This window comes from Arvicola amphibius, chromosome 7 (genome assembly GCF_903992535.2).
Source record: "Arvicola amphibius chromosome 7, mArvAmp1.2, whole genome shotgun sequence".
NCBI lineage: Eukaryota > Metazoa > Chordata > Mammalia > Rodentia > Cricetidae > Arvicola > Arvicola amphibius.
Genome location: NC_052053.1, coordinates 2,621,631 through 2,641,757, shown reverse-complemented (window position 1 = coordinate 2,641,757; position 20,127 = coordinate 2,621,631). Strand labels below are relative to the sequence as shown.

Sequence of the window (20,127 nt, the reverse complement as noted above, 5' to 3'; positions counted from 1 at the left end):
GGAGACTCCCCCCCATTTCCATGAGCTCATGGGACCAACCCCCCCTTCCCCAGTCTCCATGGGCCAGTTGGGTCCCAGGTGGGTCCTGCCCCCACCCCAATCTCCATGGGCCGGGTGGGTCCCCTCCTAGTCTCCATGGCCCGGTCCCCCGACCCCTCACCACCACCACCCCAGCCTCTCCTGCCATGTGCCTGCCAAGTGCACTTTTTCTGCCCACAAGCACTGTTTTACAGGTAAGTATTTTTTGCTTTTTTTTCCTTAAAAAAAAAAAAAAGCCAGCCGGGCGGTGGGTGGTGCACGCCTTTAATCCCAGCACTCGGGAGGCAGAGGCAGGCGGATCTCTGAGTTCGAGGCCAGCCTGGTCTACAAGAGCTAGTTCCAGGACAGGCTCTAGAAACTACAGGGAAACCCTGTCTCGAAAAACCAAAAAAAAAAAAAAAAAAAAAAAAAAAAAAAAAAAAAGCCAGGCGGTAGTAGGGTAGTAGTGCACACCTTTTAATCCCAGCACTTGGGAGACAGAGACAGGAGGATCTCTGTGAGTTTGAGGCCAGCCTGGTCTATGGAGCGAATTCCGGGACAGGTTCCAACGCTACAGAGAAACCCTGGGTCAAAAAACAAAAAAATTAATTCCAACCTAGTCCAAGTGGCTATCACTTAAAGCGCAAACAAACAAGAGCTAGGGAACACCTGTGAAGAAGGAACTCCTGCCACAGCTGGAGAGAATATAAGCCATGCTGCTATGGGAATCTGTATGGAAGTTCCACAGTAAGCTAAAATTAGAACTATCACATGATCCAGCAATTCTGGACACCAAAGCATACAGTACACGTGATTGTCCATGTTCATTGTGACATTGTTCAGGACTACTCCCAGTAGCCCAGCTATGGAATCAGTCTAGGAGTCAGTCCATGAATGGATGGATGGATCAATGAAATTAGTATTTATAATGGAAGTTTATTCTGCAATAGAAAATGCCATTAGTTGAAATAAATCAATGGGACTGGAGTTCATCAGGCTAAGTAAAATAAGAATCAAGAAGACATACAGCATGTTTTCTCTCATTTGGTGGTTATAGCACACATCAAATATTGCATGAAAGTGGGGGAGGAAGAGGAAGGCAAAGGAGAGGATATGGGGTCTGTCCGTAGTACACGATACGCTTGAGAAAATGTCATTGTGTAACCCATCACTTTGTAGACTAAAATGCACTAGAAAAATAGAAGCCTTTAGGGTAAATATGAATTTGCTGGAAATGTACAAATATTTGTATTTTTAAACAAGTCTCTAATTTTCATTGCATAGAATTTTATTATTTTTACTCTACCAGGTTGCTTTAAATAATATACATTAATCTCTTCATTACTTAAATTTATATGAAACTACAATTCTAGTGGAATAAACCATTCCTAGTACCAAATCCAAACAGCTCCCGTATCCCAAACTTCCAAATTGTGAGGCTGGTGATCAGTGTTCAGCTGCTTACCTGGTAAAGACTGCAGTGCTACAAAATCTAAGCACTGCTGACTGCACGAATGTCCAGAAGAAATCTCAGCATGGAGGACGTGTCCCGTATAAATTTCACGGAAGGTGCTTCACACTGTAGTGTAATTCATTTGTTACAAAGCACTCTTGCTTTGGTTACAAACACAGTTTCCAGTTAGCACAGTAATACCATTCTGAGTTGCAGAGATGGCTCAGTCGAGCCATATAGCACAGTGGTGCATTATAATTTGGCTTTTGTTTTCAGGCCCTAGACTGTGCCTAGATACTTGAAGTCTTGGCCCTACGGGAAAAGTTTGGTAACAGAATATATTTTTATTTAAGGTAAAGTAACTATTGAAGATAAACTTCACTGATTTTTAAATATATCTCACCCAATGTTTTTTTTGATCCTCTAGCATTTAGCCCTAAATGCATCAGATCGTATGGATTTTGTAGATCCCACAGATACTGCCCACATCAACTATGTGAGAAACGGAACATTTAAGAGCCATCTAAACACTTATGAATGTCAGAACTCATCTCTAAACACACCCACAATATTGACTGGTGTGGAGCACTTGTAGTAAGGCTGTGTTTTAGCCTTTTCGTTTAAAGAAAGTTTGATTGGGGGGAAATAAAGGTAATTTATCACCAGTCAGCTCTTTGGAGCTGTCTCCAATTTCTCCTTTCTTCTTAGATGTTACGGTACCCTGGAGCATAAAACAGGGAGGTCAGCTTGAGGAGGCTGAGGAAGGCTCCCAACCAGGAGCCCCTCTTCCAATGCCACCTGCTCACACAGGCAAAGCTGACTGAACCAAAGTGCAGGGTTAGGCACCTCCGTTGGGCATCTCTTTCCTAAGCAGTATGTAGATCATATATATCCTATTAAAAATTCACTTAAAGATCAATGTAAGTTGAAACTAGACACTTCAAACTGCAGATGGCAGAGCCACGTGCCCCAGGCGTAGTCTTGGACAAAGCCAAGTTGAGTCTCTCAGATGTTTGCTGCTCTCGTCTGTTTAACAAGGCAACGGGAGTTACTTTCTAGAGCTGCTCTGAGGCTATAAGAAAAGAATGTTTGTGAATATCTGTCATTCTTTTCTTTTATGTAGTCCTTGCTTTTATATTCTGTTTTGTTTTGTTTTGTTTTTGAGACAATGTTTCTCTGTAGCTTTGGAGACTGTCCTGGCACTAGCTCTTGTAGACGAGGTTGGCCTCGAACTCTCAGAGATCCGTCTACCTCTGCCTCCCACGTGCTGGCATTAAAGGTGTGCACCACCACTGCCCGGCTGTTTTTTTTTTTTTTTCTTGATCACAGTACGTTCCTACACTGTGTAACCTGTCCCCACCATGCTGGAAACACTGAGAGAAACAACCTTAAGAATGGGGCGGGCGGGGAGAAAGCCGCTTGCGTGCACTGCTAGCTGAGGTAAGGGAAAGAGCAATGCTCAGCCAGAGGAGACCGGTCCTATGCAGAACTTCCTGCATCCGCTCCACGTACAAAGCCTTCCAGTTTGCAAAGCTGGGCTCCTTCGCTGTAGATCTATGCGCTACTCAGTAAAACCAGATGATCTTGATAACGCAACGCCATCAGCAGCCACCCAAGATCTCAATCTGAGAACCCAGGCCTCAAGTTAGACACACTCCACCCTACCCTGTCCCCGTCAACTCCCATTAACCCTCTCGGCTGAGTCTAACCCCAAACACTCCTTTCCCCTACCCTTCCTCTCATCTTCAGGCTCGTGCATCTTTGGCAGCTTCCCATCTTTTGCTGTTGTTTGATTCTGTTTTATAACACGCCTATGTGTGGCGGTCTCTCTTCCCTGTCTTCCCCTCTCTAATCTCTTTCATGCTGATCAACAGTGATGATAAATGCAGGGCTGAGAGGGTTTCTCTTTCCTGTTCAGCCCCCTTCAGAATGGTCTTCAGTGGAGAACTCTGCTGGCTTGTGTATCAGCCAAGTGGTGTAGGAGGACTGCTGGAGTTGCCATCCGTGATGCCACAACGGTGTCCTACACTATGAGTACATACAAGTGTCTGCTAGGTATCTTAAAACAGCTTAGTATTCTCCACTCGTCTTTCGCTGCAGAGAAGGGTCAGTCCTCTGGTAACTGCTCTCACACTTTCTCAAGTACTTTGTGCTTTTATATGTTTCTCCCCCACCCCCGCCCCCGCAGGCGCGTGCGCACGCGCACACACACGCACACACTCCAGTTTATAAACGGCATTTCTATGTAAGCTCCTATTCTGTACAGCCTACCTTCCCCAGTGTCTTCCACAGCCTACTTAATTTCGTTCAACTCTATGTAAGCTCAAAAATGCTTGTATTTGCATCCTCGGTTGCTGTCACCACAACGGACTGTGTTTTGTTTCCATACTGCTTCTCCCTAACAGGTGGTAAGCTTGTCGAAGGAAGGGATTCCGTTTTACTTATCCCAAGCTCCAGACTAAATGTGCACTGGGCACCTCATTAAGTACTTGTTAAGTCAGACTTTTGTTTGTTTGTTTTTGTTTTTGTTTTAGACAGGGTCTTTCTATCTAGCCCTGGGCGTCCTGGAACTCACTATGTAGATAGAACAGGGTAGCCTCAAATCTCCTGAGTGCTGAAATTAAAGGCGTGTGCTGCCATACCTGGCAAGACATTAAAAAACAAACAATCAAAAAAAAAAAAAAAAAAAACCCCAACACACACGAAAAGTGTAAGTTACAATGGGTAAAAGAATAATTAGGAATATTTATGATGACGAAAGTAATTCTCATTTAAGCAGAAAAAAAAAGTTTATTTACAGTCTGGAGAGTATTAGTTTATCTTGTAAACAGGCCGCGGCACAGCAGAGAGTATTGGGTTAAAGGAGCCTGGTCTTTGAACCTATGAAACCTCATGGTTTCCTGAGGGTTTTACCAGAGTGTCACTTTTTTTTTTTTCTACACCAGGGTCAAGTGGGAGGAATTATATTCCACTTTGTACACGTTTTCCTCGGGAAAGATTAAGGATTCGAAGGTCCTCCAGCTCTCCTGTTAGTCTCCACCTAGCTAAACACCTTAGCACCAGCATCACCTTGCTGAGCGCCTGCCGGGTGGCGGCGGCGGGGGGACCAAGTCCGCGCTCGCCCCTCCCGGCGGTCACGTGCTCGAGGATGCCAAGCCCGCTCGCTCGCCATCCTCCTGCCGACCCGCTCCTCCTCCTCCTGCCGAGGCTGTGCACCACAGACGGCGCGAGGGGGAGCGAGCGAGCGGGCGCGGCCGGGTTCCGCAGCCCTGGCGCCCGCCGCCGCCAGCAGCCCCGCAATATGCCTCCGTGGCCCGCTGGCTCTCGGCCATGGCGAGGCTCTGCCGGCGCATCCCCTGCGCCCTGCTCCTCGGCCTGGCCGCGGTGCTGCTGAAGGCGCGGCTGGTCCCCGCGGCCGCCAGAGCCGAACTCAGCCGCTCCGACCTCAGCCTCATCCAGCAGCAGCAGCAGCGGCAACAGCAAAAACAGCGGGAGGAGGCGGAGGAGGAGAGGCCAGAGGTGCCTGGGGCATCCTCGACTTTGGCGGTTCCAGGTAGGTCCCAGCTGCCCGGCCTTGCTTTGCATCGGTGCCAAGCGTGCTCGTCCGGTTTTGCGGGATTCTTAGCTCTTTCTCATCTCCCCCCTGCCTATCCTTGCCGGTCTCTATCCCTCCGCGTCTTCCCAGGTTGACGGTTCGGCCTTCGGTTCTCGGCCCCCCCCCCCCCCCCCCCCCCGCCAGCCCTTCCACCAGAGCATTGCAGTGGGCTTGAGAAGGGTCGGGGGATTGTAATGGGGGTGTGCGAGGGGGGTCAAGGTGGGTGCCTGCTTCCACTGATCTATTTTTATTTTATTTTTTATTTTCCTTCTCTTCTTGTGCACACACACACACACACACACACACACACACACACACACGCTCTCAGATCCCTTTAGCATTCTGTCCTCTATCCTCTCCTAGATACAGAGCCGTTTTGCCATATTACACCCACACAGCTTTTGCGCTGTTTCTCCCTGGCTGCTGTATTTAAATTTAGAACTGGAGAAAGAAATCTCGATTGATTTCATTATATTTCTCTTCTTATCCCAGGACACGTTTAAGGCGGCTCGCAATAAAAGAGGGGGGGGAATGCATTTGGTATACAGTAAGATGAAAGAAAGCCACGAAACCGGAGTTTGTAGTTAAGGGAAGGGACGAGGGAGGGAGACAGATAGGTAAGCATGGAGCGAGCGATGCTTGGGTAGCACAGCCGGCCCCTCCCCCTGAGGGGAATCTCCATGTAGTGGAACTTAAATGAGCGTGTCTTGACACGTTCGGTAGGGGTTGATGATATATGGGTGCAGTATATATGACCATTTCAGCCCCCGGTTTTCTGTCTTCCCCTCCCCCAGTTCAAGCTCCCTGGTAAGCAAAGAGCTCGGCTATCCATTTAAATAGCCTTTACCCAGCCCCCAACCCAGTTAGTTACCTTCTACACTGTAGATGCTGCCTGGGCTTTGGGAAGGAAAGAGGATTTTTTTTTTCTATTTTTTTTAAGCCACCAATTTTCTCGCTAGTGGGCTGAGGTTTCACAAACTGAAGATGAGTGTTATAACACTGATTTTTATTTTAAAAATCTGCCTAGTAACCTTATAGAAGATGCTGAAAATGAAATTCTGTAGAGTGGAATCGGCATCTTCGTTTATCTTGCTTGCTCATCATCAGAGAGCAGTTCGGAGGCATGCCAGCTGTGATTCAGGACACAGCCCAGATGATTTAATTTCTTGGAGTGCTTCGAGCATAGGATGAAATCACCACAGCTCACAGGAGCAAGCTTGTGTTTCTGACACCCTCTTAAACGGATTAATAGCCCTCGAAGGTGGCTACAATGGAAAGATACATGGTGTGTTTGGATCTTACTCAGTGTTTAGTACGGGAAAGCACTAAACACCGTGGAGCGCAGGAGGCTGACGTTAGACACAGTGAATCTGCAGATGCTGACTACTGTTTTAATCTCATACAGGAGAGGTTTCTTACATTAGCGGTGCGGTAAGAGTCTTGGGGGAGTATTGATGAGTTTCATGGTTTCTGATATTTTGGTCTTTCAGGAATATTAGTGAAGTGGGTTTGATTATCATAGGATAATGTGGTCTGATGAGGGTTATGAATAACTGTAATGATTTGAAACATTCATGTTTAGAGTGAAATCTAAACTATTTGTTTTCTGATTTTTATGAGGGATATTTAAAAAGGATTATTATTTGGAAAGCTAGCAATCCCTGGGTTTTTTGTTTGTTTGTTTTTGTTTTTAATTGAGATAAAGGATCTGCTGTCCAGCAGTTCACACTGAGGTCTGAAGAGCAGCATAGCTCCTGGGTCTTTCTCAAACACTCTGACCCCCAGCCCAGCAGTAAACAAGCATAACCCAGCATGACAGCCAGTCAGACAGTGTTGACACAGCCCGTAAACAAATGAAGTTAAAACGTCCCCTGAACTCACTCACTGTGATCTTCACAGTGGATGGGTCCTATTTCAGCCTTTGTTCCTCACCAAGAGAGACACTGTTATAAAAGTGTTGAGCAGGAGAATGGTCTATGCTCAGATCATGCAGTTGTGTGCAGGAAGCTGGCCTCTTGGTTTCTACTTCCGGCAGTGACTTCCATCAGTGCTTGCCCTGGCTCTCTCCATGGTTGTCACACTGTCCAAATGTTTCTTTCATTTGCAGTGGGCTCAGGGGCCAGACTTCTGCACGTTCTGTTTTCTGTGCATGGAGTTCTGAAATTTAAGTGGCTGGACATGCATGCTAACTCCTAATCTGCAGCCTCTTCTGACTTGGTTGAGCTCCACCCCCAACACCTACCCTTCTTTTTAAAAAAACATTATTTATTTATTTAATTTGTGCATGTGCATGTATGTCTATGGATGTGAGGGTGTAGGTGTTGTGCAGGGGGAGGCAAGGGGACAGCTTGCAAGAACTGGTTCTCCTTCTACCACATCTGCCCTGGGGCTTGAACTCAGGTCGTCAGGGTTGGCGGCAATCCCTTGACCTGTTGGGCCATGTCACATAAGCCCACAGCACATAGACTTTGTTATGGTTACTGCTGTATTTCTGTCACCTAGAGAGCCCTTGGTATGTGTAGACCTTCATTTGATGGCTCATGAGTGAGTAAACAGGTAGATGAATACGCTGGCATCAGGGGACACTCATTTCCCAAGTGTTTGCTAAACCTTTAACACCTTGTGAAATTCTTCATCAAAATTTGTATAGAAATAAATATTCCATGAAAAGACTTGTAAGTGTAGATGATGAAGTATGTATCTTGGATCTTTAGTGTCAGCTAGTTTCAGTGTTGGTTTTAGGTTGTCTATACAGAACTCGTTGATCCTGATACTTGAGACAGTTACTAGGTTCTATCAAGAAGCTTCTGAGCCTGAGTGCACTTTAATCCCCTTGTGACCTAGGTGGCATTAATGTATTACACCTTTAAATAGCTGAGCCTGATCTGCTCTCTGCCTCTGTGTGGCACCTCTCATGCCTTGCACACGGAATGTGAAAACTACGGAATTTTCCTCAGGCAAAATTTAGAAAACTAAGACATTTTGGTGGGGACACACGACTGAGCAAAGGCGTTGACCTTCAGCCTTGGTTATTCTTTACACTTCACTCTTCTGAAAATGTCTCTGCGTTAATGAGAAATAGGGAAGGTTAAAAAAAAAAAAACCAAGGATATACTACTTTTTTAAAAAAATCAGGATTTTAAAAAACTATGGTTCTATGTTCTCACGAACTTATATTGTCGTTAGAGACTGATGAGAAGAAGGGCCAAGTCTGAGATCTGTCAGGTCCCTTCATTTCTCTAACACATGCAGAAGTCCTGGTCTCTCCATCTGTGCCAGCGTTTGTTAGAAATAGATATTTGAGGGGCTAGCGAAGAATTAATTTGGGAGCTGGTGGTAGCTGAATCAGCCATATCATATTCTCTCTGATGGCCCATTAGGTAGGCGACATGTGGAGCTGGAGGCAAAGGTAGCTGGGGAAATAATGAGGGGCATTAATATTCCCCACGAGAAGCACAGATGCAAGGTTCTCTATGCCTTTTAACAAAAACGTCTTTTGCACATAGAGTCCCGAAAAGCACGATTTGGTAAATGTTGAGTATATATAAAACAGAGAGATAGCATGTTAGACTGTGCCTACCAGTCACTTACTTTTGTACTTTTATTGTCTCACTCTTACATCTAAACCATTTATAATTCATGGATTTTTTGGTACAGTTATTTTTTGTGGCAATATATGCGCACGAGTAAATGTACATGCGATTATGCTCTTTTGATAGATAGGTGTTTACATCTGACCATACCTCTCTGGACATGCAATGTTCATATCATGGTGGGAGGATCTCCTTCACCACCTTCCCAGACTATCTCTGCCCTTCACCCAAGTTCTGTGCTGTTTTCAAATTCTAGACTAGTTAGGCATTGTCTAAAACTTCAGATGTGGGTTCCCATGTCACTGGGCCTTTTGTGTTCAGCTTCTCTGGCTCAGAATAACTTTTTTTTTCTTTTTTTCTTTTTTTTTTTTTTTTTTTTTTTTTTTTGGTTTTTCGAGACAGGGTTTCTCTGCAGCTTTTTTAGAGCCTGTCCTGGAACTAGCTCTTGTAGACCAGGCTTCAGAATAACTTTTACTGACTTCCTTAATTTTCTAGTCCGTTAGTAGTTTACTTCTCTTTACTGATGAGTCGTGCTCCATTTTGAGAATCGCACGAGTACAGTTTATTGCCTCTTTTGTTATGATTATTTAGGTTGTCTCTGGTGATGGAGGCTGCTGCATCCTTAAGTCTTTGTGCAGACAAGCTTTTTCTGTATCCTGTACAAATGCCTAGGAGTGGAATTGCTGGGTCAAACAGTATACTTTAATACTTGAATATTACCCAATATTTTATGTAGGTGGGATCTATGTTACTTAATCTAATTATTAAATTGCAGAATTATTTACACTTTCTCTTGAAGTGATTTTTATATGAAAACTGTATAGTGCCTATCTACAGTGCTCAATATGATATTCTGGTACACATAAGGGAATAGTTACCGTGGTGAGGCTCTGTAAGTGTCCACATCTTTACCTTGTGGTTACCAAAAAAATGTATTCTTAGCCAATTTCCAACACAGAATCCAGCACAGTAACTCTCTTCCTCATTTCCTACTTTTGATTTGCTTGCTTAGTCTATATATTTGCAACTTTGTAGCCTTGTCCCTCGCCTTTGCTTTTTCCTGGTAGGCATGATCTTCCTCTGTGAAATCTCCCATCTGTGAAAACTTGTTTATTTACTCTTTGTAATCAAGGGATTTGAAAAATCAGTAGGAAAGGTAAGCCTAGAAATTGTTCCATTTGGAAGTTCTCATAATTTAGAGGCCATATTCCCCGATGGGTGATGGTGGTTTCTTTCCAGGATTTTAATAACCGAAGGGAACATTTAGTGGATGCTGATTACAGGTTGAAAAACACATGTCATTGTGTTGAATTTGAGGCCAGTTGGTTTTGTGGTGGTTTTTACAACATTCTTAATGTGACTCAGTAGAAACTGTACCAAATATTTTTCTGAAACAAAACTCTTCCCTCAAGAATATAAATATTGCGCTTGATTCTCTTTCAAAGATCTGTCTGACTAGGTTAGCCACAGCATTATTGTCTTTCATTTGCTTGGCCTGGTGTAATGTTTAATTTTCTTTTCTCCAAATCTCCTCAGCTAGAAAACAAGTGCAGTTTTTTTTTTTTTTTTTTTTTTTTTTTTTTTTTTTTTTTTTTTTTATCGGTAATTGACAGAACACATGTTTTGGAACACTTACCTAGAAAATTCTAAAACTATTAAAGTTCAGCATTTAAGTGTTTAATTGAAACATAATCTATGCAAACAGCTCTGTTTGGGGTTAGGTTATTGTGGCGCACGCCTTTAACCCCAGCACTCTGGAAGCAGAGGCAGGCGGACCTCTGAGTTTGGCTTAGCCTGGTCTATAGAGGAGTTCCAGGGCTACACAGAAAAGCCCTGTTTCAAAACCACAATACAAAAGGAAAGGTTCTGTTTGGGGATGAAAAGACCTCTTGGGAAGATATAATCTGCATGTCCAAGACATTAGATTTCTGTGCATAGTGAGTGCTTTGTATGACGGCCCCTGTCATTATTCGGCTGCGTTCTTACATCCCGCTCGATGATGCCCGAGAACATAACCACATTCACTTGGGCACATAATGAGTGAAGGGTTGCAAATGCTGTTTCCATCGTTTCCAACGTGTTAAACTCTCCTCAGTACCTGATGCCAAAGCCAGCCAGCTAGCCTCAGCAATGAACAACACCTTCCGGGACCTCGGGTTCATGAACCAAGTTCTCCAGGCTAAGGTTTTACATCTCACATGGATTTGAAATGAATTTCATTCAGTTTCTTTGCTTTCTTTCATTCTTCCTTTTTTTTTTAAAAAAAAGAAAGAACTAAAGTTCTATGTTTATAGCACTTGAGGGAATCACTCAAAATTTAAATACGTTTGGTTGAAAGCGTCAGTTGCAATGTCTGTTCTCTAACATTGACATAAGCAAAGAAAATGCTGTTTATAAATTAAATCATTTTTATTTAGTTTTTCTTTTTTTAAAGATTGTATCTGTTTATGTAGCTCCGGCTGGCTTTCGATAGATGATTTTTCTGTTTTCTTTAGTGCTGGGAATATTAGTCCATGTACCACTACCCTTGACTTAATAGACATATTTTAAATTCATTTGCTCTGCTGAAATGAGTGCTCACTGGGCCAAGTCAATTATTATTCCTACATGTGGGCCCTCAAGCGAGTAGTCACGTGGCCAGCTGGAAGTCTGTAGACGGTCTAGCGTCAACTCGAGGCTCAGGGTGAGAAGGCCAGGCTTGCACCCACCCGAGGTTCCCGCTCTAGGTCTAGCGCAGACCACCGTGCTTCACCTGGTACTGTCCCAACAGCTCTGTTGCTGTGATTGCTTGTCCATTTGTCTTGTAACAGGGATGTGGTGCTAACAAGCCAGAGAGCTAATCCAATGATTTATTCGCCTTACCACGTTCATTGTACTCAGACGCCGGCCAGAGAACGCAGGTGCCCCAGCTGTTGTGCCGCAGCCCACTCGGCTTCTTGCTCGCTTGCTTCTTGGGAAACAGTTCCAGTTAAGTTATCTGAATGCGGCTCAGTATGGCTAAACGGGTTATGTTTCTTCAAAATCATAAACACATGCTGCATGTCTTCCACATTTGCATGGGTAGAATTTGTATTTAAATATCTCGGGAACCAAGGCAGGGTGGGCAGCGATTCCGAATGAGTACCCATTTACTGTAAAATTGAAATAGAGAGCAGGTAGAGACCGTGCAAGGGAGGAAATCGCAGGTGAAATGACAAGCGCATTCAGCTCAAGCAAAATAAACTGTGTGTGGGCTAGTGATAGAACATGCACTATGAAAGGAAAACCATGAGGAATTAAACAAGAGTCCCTGACGTCAGGAACATGTTTGCTTGATTTTTATTCAGATGAATGTGGGTTTCCAAAGTCATATACATTAAAATAAAATGTTGCCTCTCCAAACTAAGTACTCCCCAAATTATATTTTATCCTCTGGTTTATATATTTTTAAAATTAATTATAATATGTTTGTGCTGTTGGATTCTGGAAGTTTAGCAGAAACGCTATGATTTATATAACATTTTTCTTCCTCTTGTTTTCCTCCTCCTTCCCTTACTTTATCCCTTCTTTCCTTCATTTTGTGGTCCAAAGGCTAAGCTTTCTAGGCAGGTACCTAAACTACACCAACCCTTATCAAGTTTAGTTAGAAACAGGGTGCTTCTAAATAGTGGTCGCTGGCCTTGAATTTATAATCTTCTTGCTTTAGCCTTCTGAGTAACTGGGATTATATTATGTCTGGCTCCATGTTACTTTGTATTAATTGGAGTTCAACTTTTTATTATAATTATATAGGAGAAAACTCTAGTAGTGCATGAATTAACTAATCTTTTAAAAAGTTTGTTCACAGTGAAGCAGTATCTAAATTTTGAAATACATAATTAAGAATTGGAAGTGTTCCCGTTGTAGGTGGTTTCTGGGTCTGTGCCTCACAAGTGTTTTGAGAACCAGGGCCTCTGGGACTAGAACAAAAATGATCTTGTCTTAAGAGATTTTTTTCTGGAGATGTTTGAAAAGTAAATAATATGATCTAAAGCAGGTCCTTCAAAGAAACTGTATCACCTGCTGTTTACCAAACACAATGAAGCTATTTATTAATGATAATCTAATTTAATTCTTAGCAAATATGAGAGTGCATTTTAATTGTAACTTAAAACATTTGTTACCACCTGGTTCAAATTTATGAATCAGAAGAACGTAGGCTTTAAAATTGTTTCTGTCCTATAGCGTTTCAAATAGGGAAGAGGTCTCGTGACTCAAGAGACTTGTCAAGTATAGGAAGGAAGCTGATGTGGGAAGTGTCTACCTGAGAGGTCAGGGAGAGGTCATGCAATGTACGGTGACCTTTTTGTGATTTCAGTGCCCCTCCCCCAGTAGGAAAACGCTCTCATGACCTGTCCTTGTATATGTGAAGGAATTCTTGCTCCTCCTACCTTATCCGGCAGGGGTCGTAGGGAGCTGGTGTAAAGATTAGGAGGCTCCCGAGAACCCTGTGAGGGGTGCATCATCAGCTCGTGTTCCATGCCTATGAGATTACTAAGAAAACCCCTCTTCCCCCAGAGGTGAAGGAAACCTCCCCTGGTTAGCTAAACATTTCTAAATGAACTCATGGGGGAAAGAACAAAGGAATCATTCATACTCCGATGAGTTTTTGTGTTTTTTTTTTTAACATGTGAACTTTTCTGTTATTTTTGCAAATGTGGTGGGGGTAAAAACCACGATGCTTGACAGAAATAGAAACAATCCTTCCAGGAAGCATAAAAACTGCGATGTCTTATGATATCATAGACTTGTGGTCGTCAGTTCTCTCAGAGCTGGCTTTGCGATTCTGTTTGCACAATGGGTATGATACCCATTGGATAAATCACATGACTCAATTGTTCTGTTATGCAGGCAGCTAGCGGAGCTCCTTATATCCCCAGCCTGTTACATTAGCAGGCAGCTATAACCTCTATCACTTGTCTGTTCATGGGTGGGCGGAGTCACTGAGGCTGAGGGAATGACCTTCATCTAGGCTACTCTGCTCTTCGGAGTCCTGCCAGGCCTGAGTCTAAGCCTCAAGGCTGACCCTGGGAGCCAGAAGTTCCTGAAGATGGCTTTTATGAAACTTAATGTATTAAACTTTGGTCTTTAAACAACTTGCAGATCAGAACAGTAACTTCAGCCCACAGGGATTTAAATCTGTGATTCAGCTAGCAGGTTTCATCACCAACACTACACCGGGCTTTGGAACTAGTGCCCTCTTTAAATTCAGTGGAGCATGTTTTCCCTTCCTTTTTCATTCACACCTCTTCTGCTTTCAGGAATAACTAGTGGACTTGGAAAAACTAATGCTATGAAGAATGGAAGGAGGCCGCCTCTGCTTTGAGGACTTTGTCTACCTTGTAGAAATTATTCTTGCATTTGAGAATCCAGACAGAAAAATGCAAAGACAAACAATAGCATGTGCTGAGACTCCCCTCAGACTGCGGCTACAGGGAAGAGTGTGGGACACAGACATAAAGACAACAATAGCATGTGCTGAGACTCCCCTCAGACTGCAGCTACAGGGAAGAGTGTGGGGGACAGACATAAAGGGCAGGAGGATGGAGATAACATTGACAGATCCTTGAGCCTTGGCCGCTTCACTTCCTGTGATTCCTGAGTTCAGGACTCCTGCAGGAATGTTGTGGGCCCTGCATGCCTGTGGTGGTTCAGATGCAGGTTCCACAAAGGCAGAGAAAAATGTCTTGACTCAGTCTCTCCCCTTTCTTCCCGTATCAACCCTCCTTACCAGAAATGTAGTAGGAAATCTGCAACTCTTGAATAGCTTGCTATCTAATGATTAAATTGAAAAGCTTTTATATTTACATATTTATATTACATATTAATATTGCCATGAAAAGTTGTTGGGTATTGTCATATATGCTCATTAAATATATTTATATTCGACAACGAAAATGAGTATTTTCTTCCCTTTTATTTACTGCTTCTTGGCTCTCAGTTTTTCTCTCATGAGGTAACCTCATCTTCTGCACTGTCCTTAAATGCCAGCCCAAGCCAAGATTCCCCAGCTCTTCCAGTGGAGATATAACGGCATTCCTGCTTCATCAAGTCTGAGAGTGGAGTTCAGGTTCCCATCACACCCTGAAGAATCAACTCCTCCCTTCCCATTTCTTAAAGACAAAAGGAAAGACAGTCGTGCTGAAGCTGGCACGGAGGCAATATGTCTTTGGGAGGTGGAGGCAGGAAGAGGAAAAGTTGGAGGACAGCCTGAGCTACATGAGGTCTGGTCTCAAAAACAAACAAAAATACCAACCAACCAACCAGCCAACCAACCAACTAATCAGACACTCCAGCCTCCAAACCAAAGACCAAAACTAGTATTAGAGATCAAGCCTAGAGCCTTCGTGCATACTGGATATGTGGTCTACGCTGAACTACAGCCCATCCCCAAGTGTTTTTATTTTGAAATCCACTTACCCAGTTGCTGCTATTTGCTGGGTACCAGTACCATCCATGCTGCCTGTCTTACTTGTCCTAAGAGAAGCAGTAGAAGGAGAGAAGGGCTCGCTCTGGTCCTCAGTTCCTGGTGACAGAGCCTTGCAGCCTGTTTGTGTTCTGCAGACCAGGGAGCAGAGAGGGTGGGCTAGAGGCAGGTGAGCCTCAAACGAGAAAATCGAGCATCTCTTCTCCAAAACGGACTGCAGCTTGTGTCGGGCTGACATAAACCCAGCACATTAACACACGGTAGAAAACTTTATGCTGCTGTTAAAAGCATGGGGCCACATGGCCTTGAGCAAACGTGGCTCTATTCTTAGCATGCCAGTTTTCCACATAACCTCACGGAGACAGGTTGTGTCTCGGTGTCTGTTAAAGCCTTCCTCTCTTGTCCCTCTCTGTCACATGCCACCCCACTGACCCTCATGACACCGCGTAGCTTGCCTTCTTTCCCTCGCAGCAGCCCCAGGTTTGATTACTTGTTACGGTCTCTGAATGGAGACTCCTGCATGGCAATTGACTCGTTCTGCTGAGTGAGGGAGCTCTTGGGACCTACAGAAAATCAGGAGTTCCATTCATGATGTCGGGTTTCAGGCTAGCAGGAAATGACCATGCTGAAGGAAAGGTGTTAAACTAACTGTAAGCTGTATTCATTGATGCATGTTTCCTACATATAGCATGCAGTTATCCAGTTATCTGTTTAAGAAAACCTGGGGTCTGGGTGATAAAACATGACAGATGAGTTCCGTGATTATGAAGTCCACTGTTTAGAAATGAAGAGGCAGGTTATATAGTTTCTCTTTTACCAATTCAGGCCCCCCGATAAAGCAGTTTCTACATTAGAAAAAAAAAAAGTCCATTAAATCCTGTAAATCTTTCAGGCTGGGAGAGCTAAGACACGAAGCAGGTGGCTTCCTGGGGAAGCATATGGGCGTTTGTGGCTGTTCTCCCTCAGGCTGGGGCCCAGGAGTCTCAGGGCACGTGTATAGCGTGTTGTGTTTTGGGGCTTTCAGAGATGGAGGGGGAGGTACTACCACATCACGCCAGCGACAGGGAGAACTAGTGTTCATAGCACTGACTCAGTTATAAATCTATGCAATGGAAAGACAACGTCCCAACCGCCTCAGACCTCAGTTTCTCCGGTCTCATCCGTCATCCTACCCGGAGACGCAGGACTCACCATGGAGTCGAGATTCTCCCCAGCTTTTAAATACGTAGTCACAGGGTTTTTGTGTCTGTTCCTGCTATTTTATTTGCTCATCCATTTCCCCTGGCCAAATCCTGTTCCATCTATTTGGACTCGGGGAATAATACATTAGATCACCTGTGTCTCTTCCTTCTAATTCAAACACCCTTGCGCCATGCATCTTCCTGGCTTTCTTTTTTTGAAGGATTATAATTTCTAATATAAAAATGAAATTTCACTATATTGATCCTATGTGAGAGGTCAACATCTACCTGGCCCCCGGGGATTGTTTATAATGAATTCTTTCAAATATGAGGGAAAACTTTAACAGTTATGGATACTCACATACACTATCAAGGTAGCGCACACGTTAAAATGTCACTATATTTACTTATCTTTCTTATTGCATATTCTTTCATAGACACAGACAGACAGACAGACACACATACATACTCGGACTCCTGTGGCTCTGAAAAACACATCTGAGTTTCATTATTTAAAATCTTTAGCCTAGCTTTCTTAATATCTACTTAACCTTCAGCAGATCAATAAATAAGTTTTTTAGATGAACAATTATTAAAAACTTTGAAAAAGAACTACGTGAAAATCAGTGAAGAAAAAAACTACAGCAAATGAATGAGTGCGTCTTACAGATTGTGGGTGTAGACTGTAAGGTCCTCTTGGGTCCTTGCATTGGTAAGGAGAGCACATTTATACCTGGGTGCCCACCCAGTATGGGAGAGCAGTGTTATTTATTCTGGCTGGGTTTCTCTCTGCTGCACTTCCTCTTCGTCTTCTTCTATGGTCACTGTTTCACCAGCTTCTGGCGCTTTTCTCTACCTATGTATCACTTTCATGGTGGAGGTAGACGTCTTTATATAGCTCTTCCCTTTCCCACCCTCCTGTTTATGCTGTCCCCATCCTTCCATGTTTGCGATGGAGATAACGAGCCCATTCTTGGTCTTTACCCTGTAGAGTCAGGTATTCTACGAGCAGAAAAGAGGAAGGTCAGACACAGAAATGGGTATCTGGTATCAGCTGATGTCCAGCTAGATGACTTCCATCCTTGTGGTGTGCTTGTGCAAAACACCTTCTAGGATTCTGCGTGAGGATGGTATTTGTATAGCTGCTGGCGAGAAAGTCTTAACTTGCTGTGTTATTTCCCACAGGCCGATTTACAATACATTGATTCTCCTCTGTTCAGTACTATCCTTTGTTCCTTCTCATCTCTGCCTCCAGCAGAAGTCCGCCTAATTCTGCCTACATCATATTTGCGACTCAAAGTTATCTCTCAGCAAATCAGACCCTTTACCGGATGGGTCCGAAATATGTTGTTTAAACTAGTCTCCATTCCCAGTGTTTCATTATTCCTCTAGATCCCTTTAGATCACAAATATATTAATTTGCCCATTTTGTATCCCACAATGTCGATCATTGGGTGGCCGAGAAATGCGCAGAGTGGCCTGTATTGGTAATTGTGTGTCTTCTTGTTAGGGTGAGACTCTGGACTGTGATTCCGTGGTCTTCTGCTGCGTGAACAGCACACTAATGGCTCCGGAATGCCTTTTAATTAACAGGATTTGTTCCAGATTTATGAGTTCGGAGCAAACGCCGATGGCATTGTGATGAACCGAGAGGTGACGAGTTCCCGAACCCACGAGACACGGTGAGACTGAGAACGGCCGATCCTCTCGGCATCGCTGTCTCACAGGACCATTCTCAAGTGAAAAATTTCCCCCCGCTCTGCAGTTTTGTTTCTTTCCAGTTTTATAAAAAACTTCTTATTAGCACTTAGTTTGTCACCTTTTTGGTCCAAGCTATGACCTCATGCCTCCTCACTCCTGCTTCCCTCCTTTTTCTCGCCTTTTGGTATTTTTTGCTCTGCAGGATTAATTTAGATGTCCTTGGCACTCTTTCCTCTGAACAGGGGTTTTTGCATTTCCTCCCTCTTCTCTAAACACTGTGCAGGGGCCTCTGACACCTAAGACACATTTCCAAATGTACACTGAAAATCAGTGTGTCCGTTTGTCCTCAGTAACCACCAAAGGCAAGGCTTGTATTTGTGTGTATGTCACAAAAGCACAACAGAGTTACGCTAGTTTTTGAGCACCTTATGAAACCGAGTGGCTAATTATGTGACATTTACAGCTGTAAGATCAGATGGGGTGGAATGGGTAGATTTGAGCTTTTATGAAGTTTGAGTGTAGGAAGAGTGAGATGAGCGGTCTCTGAGCTCAGGGTGTGAGGAGGCTGCGCTCCAATAACGTCCATGAACTGTGCACTACACTCACGCAGGCTTCTGTGTTTGATGGAGGTGGCTAGGAAATCATTCGGGGCTATACGATTAGGTACTCAAATATGCATTTTGGTGCTAAGCACAGGGAATTCAAATTCTGTTTTCTTTCTTTCTTTTTGTTTTTCAAGACAAGATTTTTCTATGTAACAACTCTGGCTGTCCTGAAACTCTGTAGACCAGGCTGGCCTCAGACTCACAGAGATCCACCTGCCTCTGCCTCCCCAGTGCTGGGATTACAGATGTGCACCATCACTGCCCAGCTGGGAATTCAAATCCTTATCTGTTCCCCTTTCTAGAGTGTTTTTAGATTAACTACAGATAAAGCTCTTGGAGTTGGAGGCATGGGTAATGACAGTTGATGCGCAGAACTGTGGTCCAGATAGTATGGATTACATCTAGGACTCAGTAGACACTCGTCAGGTAATTACTGCTGCTCTTTTACTTTATATTTTTAAGGAGAGCTCATGCTGTAGCCTAGACTGACCTTGAACGCGGATTGTGGGAAGGAGCCCTCACACTTGTCTCTAGTCATACTAAGGATGTTTTTTTTAGGAAATTATATATCATAGAAATATGACCATTTTGTCACACTGATTTTTATTTTATGACATTTTGTTAGAAAAAGTTGAATAAATTGAGAACGAAATGTACCCTTCTTCTGTGCCACTAGGTTTGTTTTTTGTCGTTTTCTTTTCTAAAAGTGTATGTATGCTTCTGCTAAGAAGTGTTAAGGCATTTTATGAGATAAAATTATTTCTGCTTTTCTTTCTAAAACAACCTAGAAACAGTATTGTGTTTGAAACATCACCCATAGCAAACAAGGGAAATGCATGGAAGAGCACAAACTTAGTGAGGTGTTTGCCTGTGAGCTGCAGTTCTGTATTATCCCATTGAGTGAGGTGTTTGCCTGTGAGCTGCAGTTCTTGCATTATCCCATTGAGTGAGGTGTTCGCCTGTGATCTGCGGCTTTGCATTATTCCATTGATCCCTTTTGTTTTGCTGAGGGGATAAATTGGCTCTCAAGAAAGACTGAATCGGACAATTGTAGCTTCTGTCTTTCTTTTTTTCCTGTCCCGGAAATCTTAGCTTGAGCTAACAATATTCTCAGCATACAAATAAGCCAATTAAAGCTGCCCAGGCCCTTTGGAAAACTTACTGGAAAAGAAGGCGTTTTAAACAAGAAAAACCACAGTGCTCAACAGCCCTCCTTTGTCTTTCTGGATTTGGCATTGTTTCATTTGTCCGCTACAACGTGAGTCTTCCAACACTGTCTTTAGAAATCAGTTCTGCTGGAAAGCTGATCAAATCTCCCCCACCCCATGCTTAACCTCAGAGGAGTAGTAAATTATGTTTCTCTCCAGTAGCTTGACAACTGAGAAGGGCATTAGCATCCTAATGGAGGCAGCCAATTGATTCCTATATTGATCAGATGGAGAAGACTGTGTTCTGTTAAATTTAAGGCTGGATGAATCCTAAAATTGTTCTAGCAGGTGCATCGAAATAATTTTAAAATATAATTTTTTAAACAAA

The 20,127-nt window shown here is 43.5% G+C and overlaps 1 protein-coding gene across 1 annotated transcript in view; it reads left to right on the top strand.

Annotated features, from left to right (window-relative positions):
• The first annotated feature begins 4,801 nt into the window (after positions 1-4,801).
• Positions 4,802-20,127, top strand: part of Fam171b (family with sequence similarity 171 member B) — a 52,601-nt gene continuing 37,275 nt past the window's right edge. The window contains exon 1 of the mRNA XM_038337800.1: positions 4,802-5,024. Within this exon, the coding sequence (XP_038193728.1) occupies positions 4,802-5,024 (223 nt within the window). The remainder of the gene's footprint in view (positions 5,025-20,127) is intronic.